Source organism: Rhipicephalus sanguineus, chromosome 5, assembly GCF_013339695.2.
Source record: "Rhipicephalus sanguineus isolate Rsan-2018 chromosome 5, BIME_Rsan_1.4, whole genome shotgun sequence".
NCBI classification, from domain to species: domain Eukaryota; kingdom Metazoa; phylum Arthropoda; class Arachnida; order Ixodida; family Ixodidae; genus Rhipicephalus; species Rhipicephalus sanguineus.
The window spans coordinates 1,445,013-1,462,092 of NC_051180.1; the positions used below are offsets into that span (position 1 = coordinate 1,445,013).

The following is a 17,080-nucleotide window of genomic DNA, read 5'->3' on the forward strand; positions in this document are numbered from 1 at the left end:
ATGTGCCTCTTGTGTAGCATGTCGCTTTATCGCTGCAAAACCATGCTGTTATTTCTGCTGTGTAGCTACCCCTAACCGTGGTCAGCCGTAACCATAGTCAGCTTAACCGCGGTTAAGGTTGTCCGTGTGAAAGGGGTATAACACTCGTTCGAGTAGCGGAACTTAAAAAAGGGTGCAAAAATAAGACAGGCGTGGACGTCGCTGTACTAACAACTGAAATTTTACTTCTATGTTGCTGCGGCGGTGCGGTCACACCAGCTCGCGGCGAGCCGCTCCTTCCAAGGTGCATTTTTGGGGGGTCACGCCAATTTGCAGCAGTCTGGAGAGGGTTATGTCGGTTATGGTTATGTCCCCAAAAAGCGCCGGGCAGCGTGCCGAGAAAAATGATGCACTAACACATTCCTCTCGCGGCACGAAAATTTTGCCACGCGGCAGCTTTGGAGTGTCGCGTTTTGCCACCGGCGGCGCGCTGCACACGTTTTTCCGCTAGAGTGCTTATATTTTGGCGCAGTTTTGGCGCAAAACAGCGGAGATATAGCAGGATGTAGCAGCTGTCACATCTTGGCACACTTTGGCGCAATTGGCGCAGCTATCACATCACTGCTGACCCAGAAGCCCTCACCACTCTGCGCCAGCAACTGCAACAACTTCAACAGGCACTGCAGACCCAGAAACAGCAGCATTCTCGCAACGCTTCCACAACCGAGGCCGTGCCTGCCGGCTTCGCTGAGGACATCAGAGCTCCCACAGAAGGCATCCCGCACGCTGCCTCGCACGACACCTGGCATGTCGCTGTCAAGCTTCCGCCGTTTTGGGCGGGCTTGCCCGAGATCTGGTTCGCCCAGGTCGAGGCCCAGTTCTCCCTGGCGCGCATCACGCAAGACCGGACCCACTACGATTACGTCGTCGCCCACCTGGACGCACGTTGTGCCAACAAGGTCCAGGATATCCTTGCCAACCCACCAACGGCCAACCACTATGAACACCTTAAGATTGAACTCATTCGCCGCCTGTCGCTGTCAGAAGAACAGAAGGTACAACAACTTCAGTCCGCAGAGCTCGCTGAGCGCAAACCTTCGCAGCTCCTGCGCCACATGTGCGCACTTGCGGGCAACATGCAAGTCCAGGATTCCTTCCTGCAAGCGCTTTGGCTCCAACGACTCCCGCCGCGCGTCCAGGCAATTCTGCAGGCTCAGGTTAGGCTACCTCTCGACGAACTTGCGGAGATTGCTGATCGTGTCATCGAGGTCTTCTTGCCGCAGTTGTCGCCCACCATCCAGGCTGTCGCCGCACCGCTGAACACCGCACAGCTTGCACGCCATATCGACGCCATCGATCGACAGCTCACCTCCATTCAACAATGCCTGGGTGAACGTCTTCCGATGCACCAGCGCCGCCACTCGCAATGCCACGACCTTAACACCACTTCGTCGCGGCAACCCGATAACAACGGTCCGTGTTACTACCACCTACGCTTCGGGGACAGAGCCCGGCAATGTCGGGCACCCTGTTCCGCTGGGCATGCGGAAAACGCCAACGGCAGCTCGTAGAGACGGCCGCAAGCTGCCAACACGGAGGCCATCGCATCTTCGTCACCGACCAAATCACGGAGCAGCGGTTCCAACATTTGCTGCTACCTGCGATCCAATCTTCAAGGTCCTCGTCCACCTATGTCTTTCAAGCTCAGTGTGGCAAACCACTCCACAATCAAGACGTACGGCTCGCTTCACCTGCACATCCAGCTCAGAAGCTTGCACAGTGACTTTCGCTGGAATTTTGTCATCGCCGACGTCGTTGAGCCAATCATCGGCTCAGACTTTCTGGCCCACTACAACCTCCTTCCGGACTGCCGCAACGACCTCCTCATCGACGCGACAACGGGACATTCCACACCAGTCCAGCGAACGACCGCCCAACAGCCAAGCATCAAGGTACTCAGTGTTGACAATCATTCACCGTATCACGCCATCCTCGCCGAATTTCCCAGATTGACACGCCCCAGCGGACTGCCACGCAAAGTGCAGCTCACCACCGTGCACTACATCCGGACCACTTCAGGCCCCCCGGTTTTCTGCCGCGCCCGTCGTCTTGCCCAGGACCGCATGCGCATAGCCAAAGCAGAGTTCGAGGCCATGCTCCACGAAGGAATCGCCCGCCGCTCTGACAGTCCTTGGGCCTCGCCATTCCACCTTGTTCCGAAGAAGACCGAAGGCTGGCAACCCTGTGGGGACTACCGTGCCCTCAATGTGCGCACCATCCCAGACAGGTACCCCGTCCACCACATACAGGACTTCGCCCATCGCATTTATGGCTGCCACGTGTTCTCCGTGCTAGACTTGGTGAAGGCGTACACACAGATACCCGTCAATCCGGATGATGTCCCGAAAACGGCAATCATCACTCCCTTTGGCTTGTTCAAGTTTCCCTTCATGAGCTTCGGCCTGAGGAACGCTGGACAAACCTTTCAGTGCTTCATCGACTAAGTCGTCCGCGGCCTCGACTTTTGTTTTGTTTACCTTGACAACATACTGGTATTTTCCCGAGACGCCAAAGAGCACCACAGGCACCTTCGTCTGCTGTTTCAACGCCTCGATGACCACGGTCTACTCGTCAATATCCACAAAAGCACGCTAGGCGCTTCCGTTGTCCGCTTCCTCGGCCACGAAGTTTCATCTGAGGGAACTCGGCTCTTGTCCCAGCGCCTCTCGGACCTGCAAAATTACCCTCAACCCACGACCGCTAAAGACCTTCACCGTTTCCTTGGCATGCTGAACTTTTACAGGCATTTCTTGCCACACGCAGCCGACTACCAGGCTCCCCTCCATGATGCTTTGGCTGGCCTACGAGGAAACCAACCAGTCATGTGGACAATGACATTAGCGAAAACTTTCGAAGATTGCAAGGCCACCCTCTGCACCGCCACGGTTTTCGCCCATCCCGTGCCAGACGCTCCCTTGGAACTCTTCACAGACGCATCTAGCTTCGCCATCGGCGCTGCCCTCATGCAACGCGTGGACAACACTGGCATCCCTTGGCGTTCTTCTCCAAGAAACTCGAAGCTCGGAAAACGACCCCTTCAACCGCCAGTTCCACTGACGAAACCACGACCACCGCCCCGACAAGTTTGCCAGCCTACTACAGAGAACTTCTGGCGATATACGAAGCAGTGCAACACTTTCGCCATATTCTCGAAGCACAGAACTGCACCATCTGTACCGACCACAAGCCTCTTACCTACGCCTTCTCTCAACGTCGCGACAAACTCCTGCTTGTACAGCAGAACCAACTCTCGTTCATTGCACAGTTCACCACTGACATCCAACATGTCAGCGGGAAAAACAACGTGGTTGCCAACGCGCTTTCACGTGTAGCAGCCATCAGCTCTGTGCAGATAACAGCAGACGTCCTCGCCGAGGCTCAGACTACGGACGCCGAACTGCAGGAATTTCTCAAGGGCAGGTCCTCACTACAGCTGCAACAAGTCCCCATCCCAGGGTCGACAACCACAATCTGTTGCGACATGTCCACAGGACAAAGAAGGCCCTATGTGCCCCTGTCCCATCGTCGTGGTCTTTTCAACCAGCTCCACAACCTCAGTCATCCCGGCATACGCACCTCGACACGCCTCGTGGCTGACCGCTATGTCTGGCCCTCCATGCAGCGAGATTGTCGCACCTGGGCGCGCTCCTGCATTCAATGCCAACACGCTAAAGTCGCCAGGCACGTCATGTCACCACTCGGAATATTCCCTCAGCCCTCTGGCCAGTTTGAGCACGTCCACCTCGACATCATAGGACCCTTTCCCCCGGCTGGACCCTATCGCTACTGCCTCACCGCCATCGATTGGTACACTCGATGGCCCGAGGCATGGCCCCTCGAGGGAATCACCGCGGAAGACGTCGCCTCGGCCTTCTTCACCGGCTGGATTGTGGCGACACACTGCGCACAAACCAGCGCAGCCTCCGCCTCATCACTATCTAACCCGGCGTGACACAGCTGCATGCTACACCGCGCCACCGCAGCATCACCAGAGGCTTACATCACCGACAGTGGCTATAAAACCAAGCTGCCAAGCTCGGAGGTTATCTTTCCTTCGCTACCTGATTGAGCACAGCGTCGGTATACTCGTCCCGCTGCTGCTACTATGTTAATAAACAGTCGTTATGTTATATGCTAGGATGCGTCCTTCCATCGACACGGCATCCCACATCCACATCATCGGTGCCGATACGAGCCCAGCAGTACAAGCTTCGCTTGAAAAGCACGACGCCAACGCCATCTGCAATTCAAATGTGAAGACACAAGCAGGCGCATTAAGGCCTCCAAGATTCATGCTCACCATCCCGAGAGTATGCAACGTGCCGCTAATGCACGATGCTAACAACCTGCCAAATGGGCAGCGCAGCGTGCATGCTCATACTAGAGTTCCCATGCCCCGCGTAATTGCAGTGTGTTCTACGGCAGCACAGGCAGCACATTTTTGTACTTCTACGGTAGCATATGTTCATATAGAAGTTGCGGGGTGCAAATCAGTTTGCAACAACCATGCTCTGGCACATTACAGGCTAATGGGCCTTGGCCAGGACCACAGGAATATTCATAACACCCCAAAATTCATACAAGCCATGATCGTATCACTGATGTTCTACTGTATTCAGTATTGGCACACTCACGCATACAAGTTCTTCGTACAGCGGCTGCTCGTTGCTTTATATAACATACTGTCACAAGCAATATCGTTATACAGTAATACCTCGTTAACTCGAAGTAGTAAAAACCAGAAAAAATTTCGAGATAAGCAGATTTTCGAGATAAGCAAAGTTGGGCAAATTCCATTGAGAAGTTCAGTTCTATCTAGAAACGTTATCCCTACTGACCAGTTTCTTAACAGGAGCGCCAAACTGGCTCTTTGTAAAGGTTTTGAAGAAAAATAATGACATACCAGCGCTAGTAACCAGCTGTGTTTTTCGGCACTGCCTTTTTATTTAGTGCAGAGAGACCGACTAAGGCTGGTCTGCCTCTCAGTAACACTTGCACCTAGCAAAGCTTTCTCGAGTTGCTTAACACATCGCATGTGCCGATCATCTGCGCCGCTGCACTCAAATTTATTTCGCATCAAGCGAAGCATGTTTCTTGTTTCGGCGGATGTCGTCACCCCTCGAGTAGCTGTGTCGACGCTGCCGCAATCACTGTGCGTGACGCCACGTTGTTTGGCTTAAGAAAATGGGTCAAACCAGCCGATGTTGCAGGCTAGGTCAGTTTAGCCCACCGCTAAGTCCAGATAATCGGCCTTATCTGTTGATGTGACTGGAAGGGGCTCCTCTCGCACGATGCCACACATTCAGCGCCGTTTTGACGTCCGGAAACTTCGAGCCTCGATCCGTTTCTTTGATTAGGGCTGCCTTTCTTTGCAGCATCAGTGACTTGCTTTGCTTTGGTGGCGTTATCCTCACCACATCGCACGGCCGACGAAAAAATCCGCGCGACGTGCCTTGCGTAAAAATAAAATGCTGAAATCGCATCTCTGACGGTAAACAAAACGTGTACGACCCGAGCTATTTTGCAGGGCCTGCTTATGTGCACGTCTATAGCGTCACATGACAAGACACAGGGTTGCTCGACAAAGTTGGTATGCCGCTAGGTTCCGACATTACTTTCGGGAACAGTGTCCACTTCGTCGTAAACGCGGCAGCCTCGCGCGAACCTTGGGAAACGTATGACATTTTGCCGCTAGTATTTTGTGAAATGGTTCGGCGGCGAAGTTTCGGTTCCATTATCAGTCGAGATTTCGAGATAACCGAAAGTGGGCACAGAAATACTTCGAGATAAAGGGCAATAAATACATTGCACCTATGGGAAATTGTTTGGTACCGCGGAAAACTTCGACTTAGCCGATTTTTCGAGATATGCAAGTTCGAGTTAACGAGGTATTACTGTAAGTGGATTTGACTCTAATACCTGACATTTCTTTGTTACAAACTTCTGCATTGATGTTACCCAGGATATACAGTGCACTGTGTTTCGGTGACTGTTACCTGACGTCAGCTGGCAATAGAACTCTAATATTTCTTCCTGATTAGCTTCCGAGGTTGCTTAATTGAGACAAACTACAACATGCCTTTCAGTGCATGCCAATGAGAAGGGGGGGGGGGGGTATTGAGTGAAGCAATCGCTCTGTATGTTAAGTAGTGTACATAGAAGTCTCCTGCAGTGAAAAAGGTCACAGTGCTCTGTAAATAACCCCTTGCGGGCCCAGCTAGCTTGAACAACAAACCTTGGTTTCTGTGACAACGGCTGCAATGTCTGCTTTCTCCTCATCACTCAAGTCGGGGGCAATCTTGACCAGCAGAGGCAACCTCCTGGCTTGGCTGTCCCTTGCCTCCAGCACCTGGGTACATGTGCATGGATATTAGTGACTCACCGTATCTCAATGGCTTTCATTTTGCCAAACCTTAACTACAAGGTGGCGAGCTGGTAGAATAAACTTCATTTGTATCAGTGCAGAAAAGGAAGAATTGTCCCTTTCCATTTGCTGCACTGATAATAGCATAATACAGTCACAGGCAAAACACAGGAAGGGAACAAGCACAAGTGTTTGGTTACATTGTACAGGTGCATACGAACAATACACAGCCCAAACTACAATGAACTCCTACTACAACAAAACTGACGGGATGCATGTAAAGTTTCTTGTAACAGAATTTCGCTGCAGCGAAATTTCATGTTCAGAGGACAAAAGTTAGGAAAATCTCATGATTATGACTAACCTTTGGGTCCCGGTAAACATATGCATTATTAAATGCTAAGCATTTCTTAGCGGTAAAGTAGAGAGGTGGGCGAGTTGGAACTGATGCATTTTGAAAACTTTTCAGTGCGAATGGAACAGAGCACAAAGAAGAGGACACAAGACGAGCGCTGTCTAACAACTGAAGTTTACTGAAAGAAAAATTCCGACACCTGACAACCAACAACGCATGCGCAAAAGTTACCTGTAGGTAAAGAACTCATTAAGCTTACCTAGTTCACAATCTAAAAGGCAAATGGATGGCTCAGATATGCAATCATCTCCCGCATCTTTAATGAAGTACGCTTCCACGAGTTCCCATGCCCTTTTATCTCTATATTTGTGCAAGATGACAGTGTTGTCGAAGAACGGTTTACATCCACATGCCTTACAATGTGTCAAAAGGTGTGACGTCGGCGTTCGCCTTAAGGTGCTATTGTGCTGGCGGAGTCTTTCATTGATACATTTACCTGACTGGCCTATATACACCTTGCCGCAGGAGAGGGGGATCCTATAGACCACACCAACAGAGCATGACACGGGGGGGTTGCGATGCTTCACCGTGCAACCCACACCCGAAGTTCCTCTAGCCTTGGTTTGAATCGCAGCACAAGCTTTACCAACTTTTTGGTTTGACGAAAAAAGAACATCGAAACTTTTTGCTATCTTCTTAAATCGATGAGACAGCCGGTGCACGTAAGGCATGACAGTGTATCTCCTGGGCTTATCGTCTGGTTCACCGATTACAACTTGGCGGGATTTGCACTTCTTGATTAATCTTTCCGAGGCCGACACAACATGCGCAGGGAACCCAGCATTATTTAGTCGATCAACTTGCTGCCGAAAGCTATCCTAACATTTGTGTATGCAGGACTTTTTCAAGGCAGAATGTAAGGAATTCATTGCGATGGCATTCTTAATAATTTGAGAATGACTGGATGTGTAAGGAAGCAGAGATTTTTTGGAACGCGGTGAGAAACACCAGAAAACATGGCCACTTTGCAAAAACAAACAGAGGTCCAAAAACTGCAAACAATTGTTACTCGGTAATTCACAGGTGAAATTCAGCCCAAACGCCTTTTCCTTAAATAACTTCATAATGTTAATGTGGTGAAAAGGGGAACAATCTTTCTGAAAAAGAATAAGATAGTCATCGACGTAGCGAAACATTTTCACCACAAGATCACGCGCTTCACATTCTACAAGCCGGTCAACAGTACTCAGAAAAATATCGCTCAAAACAGGTGCCACCCTAGAGCCGATACATACACCGGTCTTTTGTATGAACTGCTTCCCTTCCCACGTTACAAAGGTGGACTTCAGATAAAAGCTGAAAAGCTCCAGGAAAGCCTCAACAGAAACTAGGCTACTATTGAAAAAGGCCAGTTCTTCATTATCCTCGGTGATGCAAGATTTCACAGATTTCATCAACTGGTCGTGTGGGAGTGAATAAAACAAATCCGCATCGAGACTAAACGCTTCGCAAAATGACCTGGATTACTGTTCGCTAAAAACTCCACAACAACACCGGAATTAGATACTCGAAAAGAGTCCATGACATGCAGTGTAGCAAGCTGCTTCAGCAGGTAGCCGGATACTTCGTGTAGCAAGTGTGACGTTCGGACACAATACAGCGAAACGGGACATCGAGCTTGTGCGTTTTGGCAGCAAAGAAAACCTGAAAAGTGTCCATGCATGCCTTTTCAACCGCTGAGGCAATGCGCTGAAGGCCAAACTCCTTCACTCCTCCTTAACTTGGTGTAGACCAAAATTGGCATGGGAGAGTACGAGGATTCGATGAATATGACTGTCTGGTCATGACATGAATAACGTGAAAATCCTGTCGCGCTCGTCCTGTGTCCTCTTTTGTGCTCCATCCCATTCGCGCTGAAAAGTTTTTAAAATTTCTTAGCGAACCCAAGCCACTTTGATCGTTTCTTTCTTTCTTTCTTTCTGTCTCTGTCTGTCTGTCTGTCTGTCTGTCTGTCTGTCTATCTATCTATCTATCCGCCTACGCGTGGGTGCTCTCGTGATTGCCTCCTTAACTTGGTGTAGACCAAAACTGGCATGGGAGGGTACGAGGATTCGATGAATATGACTGTCTGGTCATGACATGAATAACGTGAAAATCCTGTCGCGTACGTCATCAAACCCTTTTCTCCAGACACGTGTGACACATACCTGTATACCACGAGCCACAGTAAGCGGGTATTAATCAGAACTAATAGACAATAACGCCAAGGAAAGTACAGGGGGTGTTATCTGTAGTATTTAGAATATAAATGTGAAAAAAGTAAAGTGGATGAAAAGATAACTTGCCGCCGGCAGGGACTGAACCTGCGACCTTCGAATAACGCGTCCGATGCTCTACCACTGAGCTACAGCGGCGGTCATCCTCCCGTCCACTTTGTGGGGTATATATGTTCATTTAAACTTAGGAGTGTTAGTCAGCGCCAATCGCAGCCACGGCAGCGAGTGTGGAACGCTTTTTAACATGAAAGTATTTTATGCCGGGGTCCACCAAGACTTCAGTGACGTATTTCCGTCACGGAAATGACGTCGAAAGAATTTACACGATCAGATGGCAAAGAAAAAAATTCCGTCAACAGGCATCGAACCAACGATCGCTCGGTCTGCAACAACAGATGCTGGGCACTCTAACCACTGCGCCATGATCACAGACTCTAGACGCTTTACAAACGCGCCTTTTACAGTGAAATCTCGGTACAACGAACTTGAGGGGACCGCGGAAAAATGTTCGTTATTCTGAAAGGTTGTTATAGAGAAAGCCCAAAAATTTACCGTAACAATAGAATTTCAGCAACGCAAACGCCCTACCTTTGCAACGGTACGTCCTTGAACTCGTTTCTCACAACAATGCACACGTGAACGTCAGACAAGGCACGTTTATTTGAAATAGTCCGTGATCGTTTTTTGACGGGTGCAGCGCAAACTCTGCGTCACGAACGATTCTAGACCATCCGCATTTTTATGCGCCGCTTCGGTCGCTGTTCCGCTTTTTTCTATGAATATGCGGAGTTTCCTCAAGTAGTCCAACGCATCTATGTCCGACACGGACTCGTCGCGATCTTCAGCTGCTACCGTGACATCGTCGTCCATGTCATCGCTGCAATCCTTTAAGGCCCAACTGCATGCACGCGAGTTTGAGCGATGGCCGACAGGATTTGCTGTCGCGGAGGGCCATCCATCGCCGTCGCCTGTCGAGTCGCAGGTTTCTGGAAAGCCAGAAAACATCGCTTGTCGCCCGGAAGTGAGCATGACGATATCCGGCAACATGGCAGCATCGCTGACCCTCGCTTCGGTTGCAATTTGCTCGTGATGCTTCCAATCGGCGCGTACTTCAAGGAATGCAAGTTATAGACTACCTTCTTTACAGCCCCATCTCACGCGGAGAGCGAGGCAGCAGCCGTATTTTGTCGTTAATTTTGATCGATGGTTCGTTTTGATGTTTCAGTGGTAGCTTGCTGCAATGTCAACATCGTCGTCGTGTGCGGTAGCCCTTCTCCCTGCGAAGCAACGATGTGAGGTGCTGCGGCTTTTCTTGAACGTTCTATGACAGCGAGAGGAAACGTTGTCGAGATGCGCCTCATGGACTAACCCCAACATAATGCAGTTTGCAAAGTGCGACGTAGCGTAGGCAGCGTACGCTTCCGGGCGCCCCATGGGATCACAGCAGATACTACTGTCGCGGTTAAACATAAGATTGCGAAAAAAGAAAGTCACGAAACGCTTTTATAGCATCCTTATCTCAAACAAGACAATAATAAATTTGGCATGTTGTCATTCATCTACTCTGTAATTCTTTTTCGTAATTTGCCTGCGTGCACGCAATAGTTTTCAATCGAGCAACGGTGACACTTTGTCGCGAACATGTGGGTGCTCCCGTCGCGACAGCGCGACGGAGCCAGTTTGTCGCAGTCATCTTCGCTCGAAAGTCGCGTGCAATGCATGTGGTTGGGCCTTTACAAAACCTGATGCGTTGTCGACTCCGCAACGGAGGCCCGCGTCTTTCTCCTCCCGCGCCCTCTCGGGTTTTTGCGGGAGGGCGTCCGCTCTTTGCGCTGCGTCGTCTGCTACCTTACAGCTCCAACTGCTATGACCGATACACTGAAATCTAAGAATCCTCGCATTTCGAGATATAAGTTCGTAGTACTGAGGTGTTGTTAAGATTACACGGGAATTAAATAACGATCGTTATTCTGAAATGTTCGTTATTCTGAAGTTCGTAGTAGTGAAATATTTTTACATTGAAACTATAAGCAGTCGACATGGGATTTCTTAAAAGTTCGTTAATTTGAAATGTTCGTTAATGTGGTGTTCGTTGTAACGAGGTTTGACTGTATATCCACCACTCTCCCGGTCGGCGGGGTGGTGTTGCCCTCTGGGAGCGGTAAAGTAAAGGAATTCGTCATTACTGTGGCCTCTGCGATTAGCACCTGCAACGCACTACACGTCCAACCCATTCGGCGTGTTTTCAATACAAGGTAAATTTTGTCAATGCCTTAACACACCGCGAGGTGGCGACCTTAGCCCAAGTGTCGTAAAGGTGTCGCCCTCGCTCAGAGCATCACGTTAATACAAACAAAAAATAGCTCTGCGACGCGCGCCTGCCTCACCTGGCTGTAACACCGCGTTCCCCGCTCACGCGCTCGCAACGAAAAAAATCGCGGCCAGACTACCGGGGCAGCACGACGCGCTCTGCGGTTCCCTCTAGTCCGGCCGTGGTGCTCAATCACATTTTAGCATGCCGCGGGATGGCGACCAAGTTCTGCGTCCAATACGCGACGCTCTTCTGGCTATCACACCTTGTTCTCTGATTACGCTTTCACCGTTAACTACTACAGCTACCACAAGGGTTTGTTTAATCATTTAACATGAACGTTAGTCATCGGGATGGAGATGTACCACCAATCATCAAAGTGGGTGCATCCACGTTAAACGGTGCTATAGATGCCAGACATCAATATACATAGTGCAAACTCTCTGATATCAATGTACAGTAAACATTCAGTTACTTCTGTAAGGGCATGCTTTACTTTCGTGTTATTCCGATTCCTATGACGGAGGGATCAACCATCTTTTTCTGCCTGTTGGCGTCACGTAGCATGTGATCTTTTTACGAGCTGGCAGCTGACCAATACTCCCTCGCATACTACCTGAAGGCATCAAGTCTGTCAGGACAAGACCCTCGCTATGAATGAAGGAAAGGAGATGATTCTTAAGGGCTCGTTTATCTTTGTTAGACACAATATTAATCAGAACTAACAGAGAATAACGCCAAGGAAAGTACAGGGGGTGTTATCTGTAGTATTTAGAATATAAATGTGAAGAAAGTAAAGTAGACGAAAAGATAACTTGCCGCCGGCAGGGACCGGTCCCTGCCGACGGCAAGTTATATATATCTTGTGTAAAGAAGATGCACCTCCATGCAGCAGCATCGCCAACGCTCGGCTCGCTAGGCTCGTGTTTCGGATCGCCACTGTGCCTCTGGACGGCCCTTCTCGCTGCTTTGCCGCTGACAACTATTACCGTAATTACTCGAATCTAGGCCGACCCCGATTCTAAGCCGACCCCCTAAAGTCCAAAGCCCGAAAAAAAAAACTTACCTCGAATGTAGGCCGGGTAAAATTCACAAAGGGAAAACATTTATTGAAAATATGAAGATGAAACGGCGCAGTTGGTTCATCATCAAGATGCCACGCTCATTCCGAGTCATCGTCGCTGATCTCTTTGTCGCTGTCCTCAAACAGTGCGCAATCCTCGGTCCCTTTTCCTTGGCCCCTTTTTCTGAGACTGTGTACGCCACCGGCATATCAAAATACACCTGCGTTTGATCCGCGTTGCCAATTTGGCCTAGCAGATACGCTCTCGCTTCTCTCTTCCGAAGCACGAAACGCTGGAACTCCAGCAACTTCTCTTCATAGTCAGCCGGTAACTTTTGGGCGATTGAGGTACGACGACGGAGGCTGAAGCCAAAGCGCTTCATGAATTTCTGCAGCCAGCCTCGGCTGGCTTTGAAGTCTGCCGCCGAAACACCTTGCTCTCTTGAAAGCGCCCTCGCCGTCGCCTGGAGCACTTCCGTTATCACTGGAAGGGCAGCTGCGCACTGCGTCCGAACGAAGTCGGCCAATGCCTTCTCCATTTCAGGGTGACGGCCTTTCCGTGGACCGGCAAAAGCCATCCTCGTTGCGGTGCACGCGAAGAGCTTCTCCCGTTGGCCCCTCCACCGACAAACATTCTTTTCGTCCACTCCAAAGTCTCACCCGGCTTGAACATTGGAAGACGACTCCGCGGCTAGCACAACTTTCCTTTTATACGCCGCACTATAATGACTACGCTCGTTTGGCGTCATTGAGCTACGCCACACACAGCCCACTCGAAGCGAGACTCGAACCGACGAACGGCTCGCCTCAATACTCACCACAAAGATAAAAATGGCGGCCTCGCGTGTGTACTTAAGCCAGGTGTTGGCTCGGCTACTAACGGCTACAATACTGTCTAGGTGGCGCTAGTTTTGCAACACTTTTCTCGGTGAAAAATGGCGCATTTTTCAAAATCCTCGAATCTAAGCCGACCCTGGAGTTTGATACAAAGAAATTCCGAAAAAACTATCGGCCTAGATTCGAATAAATACGGTAAGTCCTTAAACAACCAATAAACCTCTTCACATATAGTGGAGGTGCTGTTCATCCCTGTCGCTACACCCTGGAGCTGTGAAGCTGGACGCTTCCGCCGATCATGACTGACAACGAAAACCCGCCGGCGCCTTCGCCCCTGTCAGTCACCTGCACTGCGCATCCTCGGCTATGGGACCCAAAGGTCTTCAGCGGTGCAGATGAGACCAACGTGGAAGACTGGCTTGACCACTACGAACTGGTGAGAGCGCATAATAAGTGGGATGACCCTGACAAGCTAGGCCACGTCATATTTTATCTGACTGGAGTCGACGAATTGTGGTACAACAACCACAAACACAACATCCCCACATGGACCGTCTCCAAGACGTCCTCCTCTGAAGTGTTCAGTCGACCAGCTGTCCGCAAACAGCGCGCAGAGCAGCGCTTGCGCGTCCGCTCACAGCAGACAGGAGAAAGCTTCACAAGCTACATTGAGGACGTCGTCGACCTTCGTAGACGTGTCAACGACACCATGACTGAAGCAGACAAGATAAAGCAAATCCTGAAGGGCATTGACGACGGCGCATTCCAGATGCTATTGGCTAAGAATCCGGGCACAGTTTCAAAAGTCGTCAGCTTGTGTCAGAGCTACGATGAGTTGAAGCAACGCGCTCTGACTTGACAGCCTCCGCGAGGTGGCGAGTCGCTGTGCAGTCTCGACACCGTGCCTGACTATTCGACGATGTTTCAGCAGGTCCGAGACTTCGCCCGCGAGGGAGTTGCCCGCCAACTTTCCCTAATGCCATTTACACATGAGCCCACCACCCGTCTGCCTGCCCTGCTCCACACTGTTATTTCGGAGAAGGTTGCCCACGCTTTTCCCCTTGCGCACCACGAGCCGCCTCCATCCAGCTCTGTTCACTGCGCACGTGCAGCGCAGCCTGTGGCCGCTCCTGTTGCCTATGCGCAGGCTGTGCAGCCTGTAGCCGTGCCCCTCACGTATGTGGACGTTGTGCGTAGGCTTCCGCAACAACCTTACACCACGCACTCACAGCCCATGCAACCGCCTGTCTATACTGCTTCTTGGGCAGCACCGAGACTCGCCAATCCATAGAGGACGTCTGACAATCGACCGATTTGCTACGCCTGCTACACTCCGGGACATGTCGCCCGCTACTGCTGCAGTCGCCCCCAAACTTTCGGTGACCGTGCCTGGTCGTCGCAATCCGGCAGCCAGCCCTTCCTCCACTACGTTCCTGGCCCATCACCGCGTGATGCCCCCACCCACCGCCCTGACTTCCAGCCGCAGCGCTCACTGTCTCCTCGGCGGCGATCGCCCTCCCCCATGTGTCGCCGGCCCGGACCCTCCAACCAGGAAAACTAACCGCCGCAGTTCAAGAGGCAAGAACTGCGCCATCTTCGAACTGTCCAAGCCCTCACTCCACCCCTGCTAACGTGGTCACCATAACTGTTGAAGGTGTTCGTACTTTTGCCCTTGTGGACATCGGCGCAGCCGTTTGTGTCATAGCCGCTAATCTCTGCCGTTTATTACGCAAGGTAACGACGCCGCTTTCGGGCCTGTCGCTCCACACCACAAGCGTGCAGCCAGTGACGCCTATCGCGGCCTGCACTGCAAGAGTGTTCATTCAAGGCGATATGTACATCGTTGAGTTTACTGTCCTTTCTGCCTGTTCGCATGACGTCATCCTCGAGTGGGACTTCCTATCCCGCCATAATGCCGTCATCGACTGTGCACGCGCCGAAGTTGAGTTTTCACCATTGTGTGAAATACACCAAAACTGGTATTGCGTGAGGTGACTGTAGACGGGGAACATAAATGACAGGTCGTAACATGGCAATAATGACATGCATGACATGTGTGGCATCACTTACATGCCAAGCTCATTGTGTGCTCACAGCCGTTTCGCTAGCTTGATATGCACCAAAATTTCTATTCCGCGACGTGACTATGACGAACGTAAATGACATGTCCTAACATGCAAAACATGACAAGCACATCATGTACGGCTTGTCATGTATGGCCCATGTATGGCTCATGTATGGCGTCATGTATGACTGTTTTGTTAACTCGATATATGTATGAAAACTGGTAAGGCATGACGTGAGTGTGTGACAAACATAAATGACAGGTTATGCATTGTAAAACCAGAACACTACACGTTTCATTAGCATGGTATATACCATATTGTACATGCACGCATGCGTGACAAACATGCGATATATAGTGAACTAGATGTCATGACATGAATGACTTCATTTGCGTCGAAGACAAACAAGGTGATGTATGCGGCTCTTTGCTGGCTGCTTCACATTACCTCGATACCCACAGCACGTGGGATCTGCCGGATTTTTTATCTACCCAGGAACGGTGAACACAGACATTGGTCATTTAAATGCGATAGCGTTAAGAAAAAAAAACACAACAGCAGCGTTGATCCGACGAATGCAAAGAATAAAAATCAGGATCTCAGCAGGAATCGAACAATAGCATTCTGCATGGCAGTCAGGTATTCTACCACAGAGCCACACCAGGTCTTGGTACCACTTTGAAAGAACACTCTATGCAGGCCTAATGTTGGTGCAACATCAATTGTGGTTGCAGCTCTGGCCATCTAATTTTATAACAAGGCAATAAACATTACATATGTACTCCTATGATACAGGCGTCATGTTGGGTTAACGTCCATTGTGGTTCCAGTATTGGCTCCGCTTTTATAGAAGACTAATAAACATTACATTTGTACTCCTATGATTCAGCAAGCTATATTCAAGCGTTGCTCGACCCTGGAGGAATACACTAATGAAAGTTACTTATGATATTTGCATCATTGCACCATAATGTGGACTTCGTTTCGATAATACTGACGTTTGTGCTATAAAGTGAGTGCTGACGTTATGTCAGACCATAAGTTACCCTTTAAAAGCCAGTGTAGTCGACAAGCCTGGTAAAGCCACGATGTGCACTCAACTACACTGACAAAAAACGCCAGGCCTGCGTGGAAAGCACAGCACAGTCACAGCGAAAGCTGGAAGAGCGGCATTTCTAGAGCCCGTTGTAAACTCTCTTGGGGCTACTAAAACAAGTACACTAGCAAGGTACCCACTACGCCATAAATCACACTATTTGTGAAGTTGGGAAGCACATACAACGCCATTATTCGTCATTGTGCGCAGAAGCGAGGTTCCAGCTACACACATGTAAGGCACTATATGTGCATTTTGTTTTCGTGACGACTGATGACGATGAAGAATTGTGGCTCAGCCCTTTGTAATGGGTTGGAAGCTTTAAATGGCTCACCAGTTACGTAATTCGCATTGTGTGACGCCCGGTCGCTATTTCACTCTCCCACCATGCAATATAACATACGTTGATGTGAGAAAGAGAGACAGAAAGAGGGGGGGCGAACGTTATTGAGACCCTGAGGAAATGGATGATGGGCTTATGGACTTCCGTGGCAACCAATGCAAGTGCACTTGCGAGGAACCCACTACGCTATAAATCATCATAATTTCTGTGAAGTAGGGAAGCAGCCACTATGCCATTTTTCATCATTCAAAGGAGAGCCGTGGTACCCGCTAAAAAACATGTAAGGCATTATGCGCACTTTGTTGGTGTTCTGCCTGATGATGATGACGA

The 17,080-nt window shown here is 50.0% G+C and overlaps 1 protein-coding gene across 4 annotated transcripts in view; it reads right to left on the minus strand.

Moving 5' to 3' along the window:
* The window catches only part of LOC119393117 (dihydroorotate dehydrogenase (quinone), mitochondrial), a 215,094-nt gene that overhangs the window by 100,809 nt on the left and 97,205 nt on the right, over positions 1–17,080 (minus strand). For all 4 annotated transcript variants that reach the window (XM_037659940.2, XM_037659938.2, XM_037659939.2 and 1 more), the window contains one exon: positions 6,275–6,388. In XM_037659940.2, coding sequence (XP_037515868.1) covers positions 6,275–6,388 — 114 coding nt within the window. The remainder of the gene's footprint in view (positions 1–6,274; positions 6,389–17,080) is intronic.